Source organism: Mirounga angustirostris, unplaced genomic scaffold (genome assembly GCF_029215605.1).
Source record: "Mirounga angustirostris isolate CCGP_5_RB_7025 unplaced genomic scaffold, mMirAng1.0.hap1 SCAF_7, whole genome shotgun sequence".
NCBI lineage: Eukaryota > Metazoa > Chordata > Mammalia > Carnivora > Phocidae > Mirounga > Mirounga angustirostris.
The window spans coordinates 154,012,573-154,025,532 of record NW_026991715.1 but is presented as its reverse complement, the minus strand read 5'-3'; the positions used below and the strand labels follow the sequence as shown (position 1 = coordinate 154,025,532).

The window sequence follows — 12,960 nt, the reverse complement described above, 5'->3', positions numbered from 1 at the left end:
TCCCCACCATTTGGTGTCTGGACGAAGGAACTCCAGCACTGAGGTGCTGGGATCAGATGGCCAGCCAGAGAGAGGTCAGTTGCTCAAGTGAGGATCGGTGGTTGCTGACTCTGCTGCCACTTGCTTATGGTGCAGACAGCAGAGATTGGGATGACGGAGAACGTCGGAGACAGCGGCTTGAGGTTTGAGATCTGGTTCCGCAGGCGGCAGAAGTCCCAGGACACCTACATTCTCCAGGCCAGCTCTGCAGAGGTCAAGACGGCCTGGACCCACATGATAGGGCAGATCCTGTGGCGGCAGGCTCTGCGGAACAGAGGTGGGCAGAAGAGGGCCACCCAGGGCCAGCTCTATGTTTAGGGGGTTGGCCTGGGGTAGAGGTTTGGGGCCAGCAGGGGTTAGGGCCTGGGTCCAGGGCAGGGGGGTGGGGTCAGGGGTTGGGGACCGGGTTCAGGCAGGGGTTTGAGTCCAGGGGTTAGTGGCTTGGACGTGGGTAGGTGTTTGGGGCCAGTTTGGGGCAGGTGGCCCTTGGAGAGCCCCCTCCATCCATGTGGAAATGGATGGATACGTCCATCAGCACACAAACACACTTCTCCTTTACTTGCATGTAAACAAGACACCTGTTCCCAGAGATGTTGCCATAATATGTTCCATGACACCTTAGGCCCACTGCTTTCTGCATCACCCTGTGGTCAAAGCTCCCTGCCCTCCTGGATGCTGGGCTGACGGCCCGCCTGTGACCTCCCTAGAGGTGAGGACCCTCCTCTGTCAGGCGCCATGCCCCATGTGCCAGGACCCCACCTAGGTTTCCTGCTCCTAGAAGTCAGCCCCCTTGGTTGCTCTTCCCCTCCACCCCCAGTTTCATCACTGGGGCACCTCCTGTTCACACCCACAGGATGGCATCTCATCCAGTCTGGCTGCTACAGATGCCGTCTGCATAGCGGCCCCTCCACGCTGACCCTCTGTCAGCTCTGACTCCCCAAGCCTGAGAAACCCAACAGGCTCCAATGTGCAAGGGTCGAAACACGACCACCTGACCCCTTGGCAGCTGCCACCCTGGCCAGCGTCTTGACCTGTCCTCAGAGATGCAGTGCAGCCTCCCCACAGCAGCTTCCTTCAGAGGGCAGGCCTCCCCACGCACACATGCGCACGCACGCACACGTGCATGTGCATACGCGTGCACACGTGTGCATACGTGTGCACTGGAACTTTGCTCAGACACCCGCTGGCTCCTCAGTCCCCTTAGAGTGGACCCAGCCCTTAAGAGGAGCAGGAAGTGCCCCTGGCCTGTTCCCCATTGCCCTCCCCAGTCTCCTCTGTTCCTGCCCCTCCCTCCCAACTGCCCCCCCAACTATGACCATCATCTTTGGTTTTCTTTGCTTGGTTTTACCAAGGAGTAACTCGTACTCTTGGTTTTACCAAGGAGTTACCCTCACCCTGTGCTCAGTATTCATTTATTTTTTTTTTAAAGATTTTATTTATTTATTCACAAGAGACAGAGACAGAGAGAGAGAGAAGCAGAGGGAGAAACAGGCTCCCAAGGAGCAGGGAGCCCGATGCGGGACTCGATCCCAGGACCCTGGGATCATGACCTGAGCCGAAGGCAGACGCTTAACCATCTGAGCCACCCAGGTGCCCTGTGCTCAGTATTCAAAGACATGTAAAGATCTGTCAGTTTGTCTTTCTTGTAGCCATGTGACCCCTGCAGGCTGGGCTTGTTGAGTGGCTCACTGTCCTTCATGCTGACAGGGGACCCTTCCCTTCTCTCCCTGGTTGGACACCCAGTTCCTGAGCCCCATGTCCTCTTTTCCTTGTTTGCTCCTTGAGGTCCCTGAGAAAGGCCACCGTGAGGTCAGACCAGATGCATGTACCGGAACGGGAGCCCTAGCACCTCTGGGCCCCCAGCAACACTCAAGGAGGGTGCTGGGCCAGGCCCTGACATGCTCCTGGTCTGGATGGACGGTGTTGGGTACAGAGCATCATCAGGAGTGGTACTAAAGCCAAACAGTTGCTTGGAAAGTTGTCCTACGTTATTCTGTTTTAGAACTCAGAATGCAAGAAATGGTGTCAATGGGGATAGGCAACAAACCGTTCATGGACATCCAGCCCAGCAAGGCAGCCATAAGTGACCGGACTGTCAAGAAGGGAGCAGGTAACGTGGCTTCAGCCCTACCCCTCACTCTGTCCCACTGACTCAGACTCAGGCCCTGGTGTTCACTGTGGGCCTCAAGAGCCAGCAGAGCAGGCTGGACGGGTGGTGGCCACATCATGCCTGACGTGACTGCAGTGGGAGGGACGTGGTCAGTTTCCCAGATGGCTACTTCATTTTCGGATCTGGCTGCACTTGGGGAGCAAGAGCCAAACCACCTCCTTTCTGTCCCCTTCCAGAGTCATGGACCCGAGCACCGAGGGTTGTGCCCCTCTGTGACCACGCCGCCACCTTTAAGAGGCCACACTCCACCATCTCTGACAGCAGTACCTCCTCCTCTGGCAGCCAGTCGTCCTCCGCCCTGGGGCCACTGAGCCTGCAAGCATCTGCCAGCCCAGCCCTGCTGAGCTCCGCCTCCTGCCCCAGACCTTACAACACGCGCACCTGCCTCGAGGAGGAGGCTGAGTTGGAGCAGGAGACGGGGAGCCAGCCTTCCATGCGTGAGTGTGCCTAGCAGCACACGCTCCAGCCTCCAACAGCTGGGTCCAGGGGTGGGCGGCAGTTCACCTGGTCATTTAACTTGCTTGCTCTTACATACTTCCAAAAGTCTTCAAACACATTATAATTTTTCTTTAACTAAAAAAACAACAAAAACTTTCACTTCCACCTAAAACGAGGTAACGGAGAATAGATTTAAAACAACCAAGCAAACGAAAACCAGATAAAACAAAACATGAACAAAGTATATGAAACAAGATTTTAAGACATAGGACATCTGGCACCAAAGGTAGTGACCTGAGAGACAGGACTGTGATGTGAGCCCTGTAATTGCTCTGATTTCTTCCTTGAAAGCCCCCGGGTGCAGTACGGAGAGCCTGCAGACCCTCAGTGAAGGACAGGCCGGGGGAGCCCCGCCCGGTGACAGGCCTCCAAGGTCTCTGGGTCCAGCAGAATGCTGGTCAGCACTGCACCAAGGTCTGGGTCCAGCAAAATGCTGGTCAGCACCGCACCTGAGGAGGCTGTCCAGGCCAGAACATGTGGAGGACTAGAGAGTACCCCCCCACACACACACACACCTGTTCCCAGTAGCAGACGGGCAACAGCCCCATCCCCAGGGTGGTGGTAAGTCCTCAGGAGGGCTTGCTCAGGAGGGGTGTTGGACTGAACATTCCTGCTGACCTGCCACCATGTCATAAATACAGGGTGTTTGCAGGTAATCTAACTGCATCCCAGAGCAAAGCCTAAGGAGATTTATAGGATTACAAAAATATCCAGTAGCCCACAGGGTAGATACACACTGGCTGGTGCTAGGCATGCAAGGAAGTAGGAAACGGACCATAACAAGAGCAGTAATCAGGCAAAACCAGCTGGAACTGATGTGGTTGTTAGAATTACCAGTCCTGGCATTCACACTATCATTCTCTGTCCCTGATGTCCAAAATGTTCAGTCTCAACAGGGAAGATAAGACGGACTAAGCACAATAAAAGGCCACAATACTTAAGGTGAACGTGTCACTGGGTAGGGTTAACATAAAGCATGACTTAGTGGAGATGTATCGATAGAAATTGTCCAAAGTGACACACCGAGAATCAAGGAAGAAGATCGGTGAGCCGTGGGACAACTCCGACAACTTCATAAACACATAATAGACCCCAAAATGGAGGGACAACAAAACTTTGAAGGAACAGTGGCTGAATATTTCCCTGATTTGGTGAAGGGTGTAAACCTACAGGCCCAAAGGCCAATGAGCCCCAAGCACACATGAATGCACATCACAAACTGGAAACCTGGTGATGAACAGAAAGAACATCTTGAAAGCATCCAGAGAGAGTCGGCGTGTTCTGCGCACAGGGACAGGGCGGGCTGGCAGCACATTTCTCATCGCAGACGACGGGGTGGGGGAGGGACAGTTAAAATGATCTGAAAGGAAAAACCATCAAACTGGAGTTCAGCGTGACAAATATGTCTTTCAGAAATGGTGACACAAGGACATTTTCATGCACATGAAAGCTGAAACCGTTCCTCAGCAGCACACGTGAAATGTTAAGGGATGTTCTCCAGGGAGAAGGACAGTGACACTAGGTGGAACAGAGGCAGCAGAAAGGAAGACTCTTCTGTTGAAAGCTCTGTAAGAGACAGTGGGCTGTCTGAACAAGCACGGTGGGAAGGGGTCACCACATTAATGTCCTTGAGGCTGGTGGGATGTGTGTGCACAGAACGTATGGAGACGTGGCGGTTCTGTATCGTGGCCGAGATGTACGATATCACGGGAGGCGCCTAATTTGTTAGATAGACATTTTAAACCCCAACTGACCCCTAAAATAACAAAACAAAGACTTACAGCTAATACACCTACAGGAAGATAAAACGGAATTGTAAGAGTAGCTCAATCCCAAAGAACGTAGTAGAAAGAGAAGAGAACAGAGAACAGAAGGACTAATGGGAAAATAGAGATGAAGGCTGAGCATATCCGTGACTGCGGGGAGTGGGAATGGAGCACAAACGCCCTTTTGTGAGCGACACGCGTGTGCTTTGTGGACTGTGTCCATATGCTGTGGGCCGCATGGCCGGGCTCATACATCCACCTGTTCAACCGCGCCCCGGATACGCGGTGGTGCTGTGGTCTGTGAGCGCCGGCCTGGCCTCAGCTCCACGTGGAGGGAGCGGATGTGTTGGCAGGGCCCACCTGGCTGGTTTCCTCAGCCTCCTGCGTGTGCAGAATCACCACAGGTGTGACGTGGAGGGTCACAGGTATCTGGTTTCCCAGAAAAATCCATCCCACAGTACCACAGCCCTGGTGAGGCCCCTCCTCAGGGCAACACTGCTTGGGACACACATGCTTCCAAGCCCCCAGCGTGACTTTGCCACCGTGACAGCACTCGGAGGGCACCACCAACCCCAAACCCGTCTCTACCCAGATGGAGGCGTTGGGCCTGAAACCTGTGGGGGTGCCCAGGTGCTCCAGGGGCTGCACACCTGCTCAGAACAGCGGCCACCTTGGTCGAGCTTGTGTCCTGGGAGGGCCCACGGGGAGCACGGCTCCAGGCGCACCCACACTGCCAGCCCAGAGCCACGGCACCTTCCTGCTGGCGTCCTCGCCAGCTCCCACGTGGGCTGGCACACCCCACTGAAGCCCAAGTCTGGAGGTGGGGCTTTCTCTTCTCCCGTGGAGGTGCAGGGTCTGTGCAGGAGGGTTCTGCTCAGCCCCCCTCAGCTCTGGGCAGAAACAGCACTGTGACCCCTGCACAGAAGCCAGCCGACGGGAGTCTGTGCCTATGCGGCGGGCAGGGCCGAGGCCGCAGCTTCATCTGCACTGATAGAGCAGGCCCCGACAGCCCTCTGGGGCGGAGACCTCGTCCGACCTGTTCCAGCTCTTTATTTAAGCCATGTGGCCTTTCTTTGGTCTCATTTTCTGTGTTTCCCCTTCGAGTTGCCTGGTGTGAGCCGGAGGCTCCCTGCTTGGAGAGGCCACCTGACCACCTCCCTCCCAGTCGGCTGATTTCGGAAAAGCAGGGTCGGGAGACACTTGCTCATAAGGGTGTGTGGCCTCCAGCAGCGCCATCCGGTCTGCTCTGACCCGGCCTCACGGTTGTCCTGGGATAAGTCTGCACGCACAGGACACGCCTCATTATTTACACGCTTCCGGGGGCCTTGAGTGCTGAGCACAGAGGTGAGAGGGCAGCCAGCCCTGACCCAGCCCCTCTTTGCAGTGACGGAGTGCACGTCATCGGGGGACAGTGGCCTTGGGCTCCCAGGGCTGTTCTCTGAGGGGGGCCCCCAGAGCGCCTCCCCTGCTGTCCCCAGGAGGGGCTCACGGCTGCAGATGCCCAGCCAGTACACCACAACGGTGAGTCCCCTCTCCTGAGACGCCCCCCGCACCCCCCGCACCCCCCGCCCCGGCGTGGGAGGCTCAGGACCCGCCCAGGGATCCTGGTGGGTCTTTTTGCCTGTGAACTGGCCCTTCCCTGTCCACTGCCAGCAGGGGAGAGCCCAAACACAGCCCTGCAGGTACACACAGACACATCACCCCTGAGAGGGAGGGATGGGGTGACCAGGGGAGGGGAACACTCAGAGAGGAAGTCTCTTTCACAGAGATCGTCTCAACTGACCTTCGTCCAGCCTCAGGTCACACACGTGTCCACTTTGGCAAGCACGGTCCTCGTTCTGCGGAGGCACCCCCATCCCCCCCAGTTCTGGGGAGACACTCCAGTCCAGCTTCTGGGCAGCATCAGAGGGAAGGGCCGAGTCTGAGGGTATGCTGAGCGTAGAGTGTGGGGGACGGGTCTTTAGTCCACACGCCCCACATCACTGACGATGACCAGTGACGTGGGCTCTAATCAGTGATTTCCTCTCCTTCTGCCAGAACAAAGGTTTCTGGACAGTGGTTTGACTAGTAGGCTGTGCCAGCTACCCTGAAGTAACGGGAGGATGCTCTTGTCCACTGCCACCCTAAGGTGCTGAGCGTGCCACCAGCAGCCAGACTGCCTGGCCATGTCTCCACCTTGTTCCAGATGCTCCCAAGCACAGTCACAGACGTGATACAGCCCCCCCAGGAGGGGCACCCTGGCCAGCAAGGTTGTTCCCGTTACCCCTGTCCCCTGACCAACCTCCCCAGGACCTTGCTGTCTAAACCCCCTGGAAACTGCATACCCAAGAGAGTGGTGTAGAATTATTTCTGAGACCTCAGGAATTCCTGCAACAGGAGGGGGCCCTTGGCCCCTGGTGCAGTCACTCCCCAGAGGCCTAGCCACGGAAGCCAGTGGGGACCACCTCCACCCGCCCCAACCTCCAGGGCACCCCTCTGTTGGGAGTGGCTCCTGGGAGACCCAGCACCCTGTCCTGAGAATAGGGGCCTCCCCGACATCCACTCATAGCCCCTGCCCTGGAGCCCTGACAGAGGATGCTCTGGGACGCACACATGCACTCGTGTTCTGGGATCAGAACGGCAAACACAGAACTGACACGTTTCGGGGCCAGAACCTTTTTACCCCCAGATGCATGGTGATGCCAGCCAAGGTGGCCACCCGGCAGGCTCCATCTGGGCCTAGACCCAGGCGCGGAATGCACCATGAAGGCAGCCGGCCTTGCAGAGAACGCTCTTGTCTCTGTTGCCCTGACCTTGTCCATGCTGGCCCCAAGTGCCTCTTCAAAAGCTTGTGTGTCCATGAGTCTGACAGGGCCTTGCAGGGTGCAAGGCCTCAGCAGTACCTCCCAGACAAGGACTCTGTGCTTTGCACACCCTGGGCACCAAGTGGCCGTGAGTAACTACCGCCTTTCTTTCACAGCTGTGATGTATTTGGAAGAGGCTCAGCCCCTCCGGGGAGAGTCCCCATCAGAGGGAGTAGAGGGGCCTCCACCCAGACCTGGGCCGGAGGTCTGGAATGAGGCACTCATGCTGGGGCTCCTGACACACCCCCATTCCAGCGCCGGCCACGCAGTCAGCACGCCATGGGTCCTGCCTGCCTGGACATCGTCTGGCCTTCTTCCATCCCACCTGCACAGCTTCTCCACCCCAGTTCAGGGGCTCAGAGGGCCAGGTGGCCCAGACCTCCATGTGCGCACTGCTCTGAGCTCCCCCAATGCTCTGGAGGCTGCAGCGAGGTTGGGGTGGGAGCACGGGGAACCCTGGTTCCCATGGGGAGGTCCAGACAGACTTGGGGTGTCTCAGAGCAGGGCGAGCCCTCTGGGACCATGTTTCACTGGCCCTCCAGGCAACGCAGGCCCGTGGGCAGTGGTCCCACTGCCCAAGAGCAGAACCCACTGGGGTGTATCCCAGGTGCAGGGGTTGCCTCTGAGTATATTTGGAATCTCGGTTTTCTTTCGTTTTTAACAAGGCATGTGTAGATAGTGGGGCCACCAGTCACCACCACCACCACCTGTGGGCCTGGGACCCAGGTTGGGGTGAGCGCACAGCAGCTGGGCCTGAGGTCTGGGGTGTGGACAGTGTCCCGAGAGGACCACCCCTCACCAAATGGAGGAGCAGAATAATAATAAGCAGGGAAAGCCTGGGTAGATGCCAGAACTTGAATGAGCTTCCTGCTGTGGGGTGTTTTCCCCACAAGACCCCCATCCTTCAGGTGGCAGCCAGGTGCACAGGCTGGTTCCACAGCACAGTGACTTGGCGATTTCCAGCTGCTGTAAGCTGTTTTCTTTGTTACTTTGTTTCGATGCTGACTTGTTCCCAACTTTAGGAATATAAATAAATGAGACGTGTTTTTCTAAGACGTGGTCACGGTTCTCTTCCTTGGTTCTGTTGTACCCAGGGACGTCACCTGAAGGCCTCACCCAGGGAGCCTGGCTCCCGTGACATTGAGGGGACGTGGCCCTGGGCAGCAGGGCCTTCATCTGGGGTCTCCCGGGTCCACGCCCAGGGCCATGCAGCCCACTGCAGCTCCCAAGCACAGGCCACCCCTGCGGTGGGCAGGAGTGGCACTTTTCAGGGGCCTAGTGTCCCTGAGCCAAGCACTCGGACAGCTCTGCTTTCACCAGCTGAGCACCACAAGGACAGGCTGACCACTGCCAGACGCCTCCACGACCAGAATAGCCATCAGGTGACCAAAGGGGCTGCTCACTACTTTCTGGCAAAGGCGAACTGCTCACAGCAGCTGCAGCTAAAAATAAACAAGAAGGGCATACATCTTTGGGAGAATCTCAAGGGGAGAGCTCGGTCTTGCTTTTGGGCCACCACAGGCGGGCACAATGAGATCGCTACGCTTCATTTCTGCTGAGGCCCTGGTGTCTCACCCCCAGGTGGCCCAACAGAGCCTGGACGGCGTGGCCCACAACCTCTACCCACTCCTGTTCAAAGCTAGCTACTTGCTGGAGCAGGCGGAGGTGATCCGTGTCCTGTTGGAACACTGGCCACTGGAGGAGTTCCGGCTGAGTGCGCTGCTCGGACCGCGCTCAGAACCCCCAGAGGACCTGCGAGACCGCACCTGCAGGGCCTGCCTGGAGGCCTGTGTACAGGGCCTTGCAGACCACGTGCTCCGGGCTGGGGGCCCACGGCGGCTGCGTGTGGCTGACCTCACAGGCGTCCGAGACATGCAGGTGCAGCAGTGCCCCTGTGGGAGGGCGCTGGGCAGGTGGGGCCGCACCGAGCTGCTAGCCAGGACATGCTGCCGGCTGCAGGCAGAGTCCCCAGGGGCCCGGCGCCCCGTCTGGGTCCTCGCCGATCTCTTTGTCACAGAGGGAAACTTCAAGGTGGTGGTGCAGGCCCTGGGGCCGGCAGGCCCTGCCCCACTGCGTGTGCACTGCCTTTCCTTCCGGGCAGACAGTCTGGGCCCCAGCCAACTCTTGCAGGTGCTGCGTCTGGCCAGGCCAGGTGAGCTGCGCAGGCTGGAGGTGGTGCACAATGTGCGGCTGCATGCTGGCCACGTGCAGCAGCTCCTGGCCCAGGTGGGCTTCCCCCAGCTGGCCTCGCTCACCCTGCCTGCCAAGGCCTTCGATGCGCCCCCCACCAGCACCTCAACCCCTGATGGCGAGGACCCCCTCCTCACCTCCATTGCCTGGGAGCTCAGCCAGATGAGCCAGCTCACTGAACTGAGTGTGGCCTTCTCCACGCTGACAGGGAAGATTCCGAAACTGCTCGGGTGAGTCGGGTGATAGCACAGAGGGCCAGGCCGGGTGAGCGGGGTCTCTGCTCACAGCTCCTCAGCGCAGATCTGGCAACAGGGTGCCCTCTGGGGAGCCAGGCTGAAGATGTACGAGGGACCACCAGATGGCACCTGGCTGCTTACAAGGCCACGAGGTTCCCAGCTCCCTCTGCCTTTACTCCAGGAGGGCCCAGAGTGGCAGGAGGGCACAGACAGAGGGGGGTGACCCAGTGGGGTTGGGTTGTGTGTAGCCTGGCAGCACAGAGAACTCAAGGAGGACTGTTGTTTTCTGTCAGTGAGCAGACAGGAAACTTGCTAATTAGTGAAACAAACAACATAGAAGTGACTATATTATATTTATATTGTATTACTCACCTATCTTGTAACAAATTATCCCAACACTGGGCATATGGCAACAAGCTCCGTCAAGAACCCGGCTCAGCTAGGGTCTTCTGGGCTGTGGTCTCCTCTGAAGGGCTTGGAGGGCTGGGAGGCTGAGGCAATCAGTTTCCAAGCTCTGCGTGTGGCTGCTGGCGGGCAGCCTCTGAGTCTTGGCTGCTGGGAGTTCTTACAACAGGGCGGCTGATCCGAGAACCAGAGATCACCCAGGTAGAAGCCACAGTCCCAACCTGCTCTTGAGACTGACTTGTCACTGCTTCTGTGTGCCGTGTTGGTTTGGAGCCAGTCAGCGGGTCCACCTGTGTGAGGGGAGGACAATGCACAAGGATGGGAGCACCAGCAGGGCCAGGGGTCCGGAGAACGGTGGGTGGTCAGGGAAGGTTGAGTCCCTGAGGTGACCTGTGAGCAGAGACCCGGAGCACTGAGCCTGCAGACTGCAGCAGCCTGGTGAGAGGAGCAAAAGGCCCAAGCTGGTGATGTGGAGGGGTCAAGGGTCAGCAGGGAGAAGGTGGGGTCAGTAGGCAGGGCAGCGTGGGGGCGGTGGGAGGAAGGAGGGAAGGGCTTCAGCTTTTCTTGAGCAAGCAAAGCCCCTGGAGGTTCTGAGCAGGAGGATGACGTGATCGCCTCCTTATTCACAAGGGCCACTCTGGCTTCTTTAGCCCACACAACAGACCTGGATGGAGGGGCCGGGAAAAGGACAGCGTGGTGGGTAGACACCAGGCTCTCAGCACGCAGGGAGTACAGGTGTGGGGGACCCAGGCGAGGGGGTGGGCAGAGAACTGGACCGCATATACTCTCCTGCACTGAGTGCTCAGCTTGGTAGCACCAGACCCAGGCCCAGCGTCCCCAGGGCGGGGTGGGCTGAGCATGTGCATTTTTCACAAGTCCCGGGGGCAGGTGCAGTCCCTCACTTTGAGAACTGCCGGCAGAGCCGTGCATTTGCTGATGCCGGGCCATCTACCCCACTCACCGCAGAACACAGGAGGGTCTTTAGGTCCCAGGCCATACGAAAACTGGACTGGATGGCCCCATGGCCCTTTTTCACCATAAAATTGTTTCATACCAGTTCACGTGCACCGTGGTGCTAGAGCAAGCATGGGAGCAGACACAGTGGGTGGTCGGCAAAGCAGATCTAACATTTGAGGAGCTGAGGACAGAGGCCAGGCCTGTCTCGGTAAAGTTAATTCTGCACCATCCTCGGCCACACCAGGGCTCAAGGACTCAGCTCTGGCGGCACAGCCCCAAAGCAGCCACAGACGAATGAGTGACCTTAGTTCTAATTGGCACTTTATTTATGGACACTAAAAATGGAATTTTGTGTTATTTCCACATGTCAAGAGTATCATTCTTTTTTGATTTGTCCTACCGTTTAAAGATGTACAAACCATCTTACTGTCAGGCTGAGTAAGATCAGGCAGCAGTGGGTTTGGCCTTCGGGCTGCAGTCTGCTGACCTATGAGATAGAATCCATCTGAATTCCTCCCAGAGGTCCTCTCTTGGACCGCCCCTCATCTGTGCCATTTTCCATCCTGCCCTAGCCCCCTACGGACGCCACTGAGGACCCTGGACCTGGCCAACTGCTCCCTGAACCACGCAGACATGGCCTTCTTGGCAGACTGCACCCATGCCACCCACCTGGAGGTGCTGGACCTCAGTGGACACAGCCTGTTCAGCCTGTTTCCTTCCACCTTCTTCAGGCTGCTGAGCCGGGCTGCCCAGACGCTGAGGGTCCTCACCCTGGAGGAGTGCAGCATCGAGGATGGCCACGTGAGCCTGCTGATCTTGGCCCTGAGCCCTTGTCGCGAGCTCTCTGAGCTCCGCTTCCTGGGGAACCCGCTGCCGGCCCAGGCCCTGAGGCGCCTCTTCATGGCTCTCTGCGAGCTGCCCAAGCTGCGGTATGTTGAGTTCCCAGTGCCCAAGGACTGCTACCCTGAAGGCACCGCCTACCCCCAGGACGAGCTGGCCGTGTCCAAATTCGACCAGCAGAAATATGATGTGATTGCCGAGGATCTCCGTGCAGTGCTGCGGCGGGCTGGCCGGGGAGACATCCAAGTCTGCACGCCCCTCTTTGGAAGTTTTGATCCAGATATCCAAGAAACAAGCAATGAACTTGGAGCTTTCTTACTGCGAGCCTTCAAAGCTGCTCTAGAAAACTTTTCCAGAGCACTGGAACAGATGGAGTAGGCCCCTGAGCAGACCAAGGGGGGCCTTGCAGTTCAGCTGTGCAGCAGCCTGGACATCCTGAGTCAGCAGGCTTGGGCGTCCGCTCCCCCAGCCACCACCAGTTAACGCATCTCTTAGTGAGACTCGTACATGGCATCAGTTAAGCACTGCACGAGAGGAAGCCCTGCTCTGGGAGAGGTGACTCGAGGCCACATCGGTGGCAGATGGTAGAATGGTGCTGGGCTGGACAGGAGCAAGGAGGGGAGCCCAGATGTCCAGCGGGGGTGGAGAGAATGTGAGAACTGTCCCAGAACTCAGTACTCCCTGCGCCACGTCTGGGACGTCTGCAGCGCTGATATGGGTTTTCATATTTACAAACTCCTGCCCAGCATGGCACATGCGACTTGTTGTTAATGGCTTCAGCCCTGAGGATGCAGAATGGCTTCCCTGAGGGCCTCTGTCACTGCAAGAAAGCCCTGCCAGTGAAAGCACCGTTGCTGCCCCTGTTTCCTACCTCCCTTTGGATGCTGACCTCAGAGGACCCTCTGCTCAGACCGAGGGGAGCTCCTCTGTGTGGTTGAGTCCTGGCATGTAAATGTTTAATTACAACATTTGGACTCGGTGACTTTGTTGTCGTTGTTGTTGAAAATGTAATTTTA

At 57.6% G+C, this 12,960-nt stretch overlaps 3 protein-coding genes across 4 annotated transcripts in view; 2 read left to right on the top strand and 1 right to left on the bottom strand.

Moving 5' to 3' along the window:
* The window catches only part of PLEKHG4B (pleckstrin homology and RhoGEF domain containing G4B), a 76,328-nt gene extending 72,347 nt beyond the window's left edge, over positions 1–3,981 (top strand). Inside the window, exons 17-19 of the mRNA XM_064596927.1 lie at positions 136–316; positions 2,042–2,149; positions 2,386–3,981. Coding sequence (XP_064452997.1) covers positions 136–316; positions 2,042–2,149; positions 2,386–2,660 — 564 coding nt within the window. The 3' untranslated portion in view covers positions 2,661–3,981. The remainder of the gene's footprint in view (positions 1–135; positions 317–2,041; positions 2,150–2,385) is intronic.
* On the bottom strand, positions 3,937–11,670 carry LOC129045433 (uncharacterized). 2 transcript variants are annotated; one of them, XM_054505092.2, is made up of 2 exons: positions 10,115–11,670; positions 3,937–4,067 (listed from the first exon to the last, which is right to left on the bottom strand). In XM_054505092.2, exon 1 carries the CDS (start codon positions 11,093–11,095, stop codon positions 10,178–10,180), a length of 918 nt encoding a protein of 305 aa, XP_054361067.2. In that variant the 5' UTR covers positions 11,096–11,670; the 3' UTR covers positions 3,937–4,067; positions 10,115–10,177. The 2 variants fall into 2 exon arrangements, with proteins under 2 accessions (XP_054361067.2, XP_064452999.1); XM_064596929.1 differs by lacking the exon at positions 3,937–4,067 and adding an exon at positions 9,736–10,028 and having other exon boundaries at positions 10,115–11,663.
* On the top strand, positions 8,686–12,924 carry LRRC14B (leucine rich repeat containing 14B). Its single transcript, XM_045864080.3, has 2 exons — positions 8,686–9,736; positions 11,677–12,924. Exons 1-2 carry the CDS (start codon positions 8,847–8,849, stop codon positions 12,320–12,322), a joined length of 1,536 nt encoding a protein of 511 aa, XP_045720036.2. The 5' UTR covers positions 8,686–8,846; the 3' UTR covers positions 12,323–12,924.
* Positions 12,925–12,960: the final 36 nt, after the last annotated feature.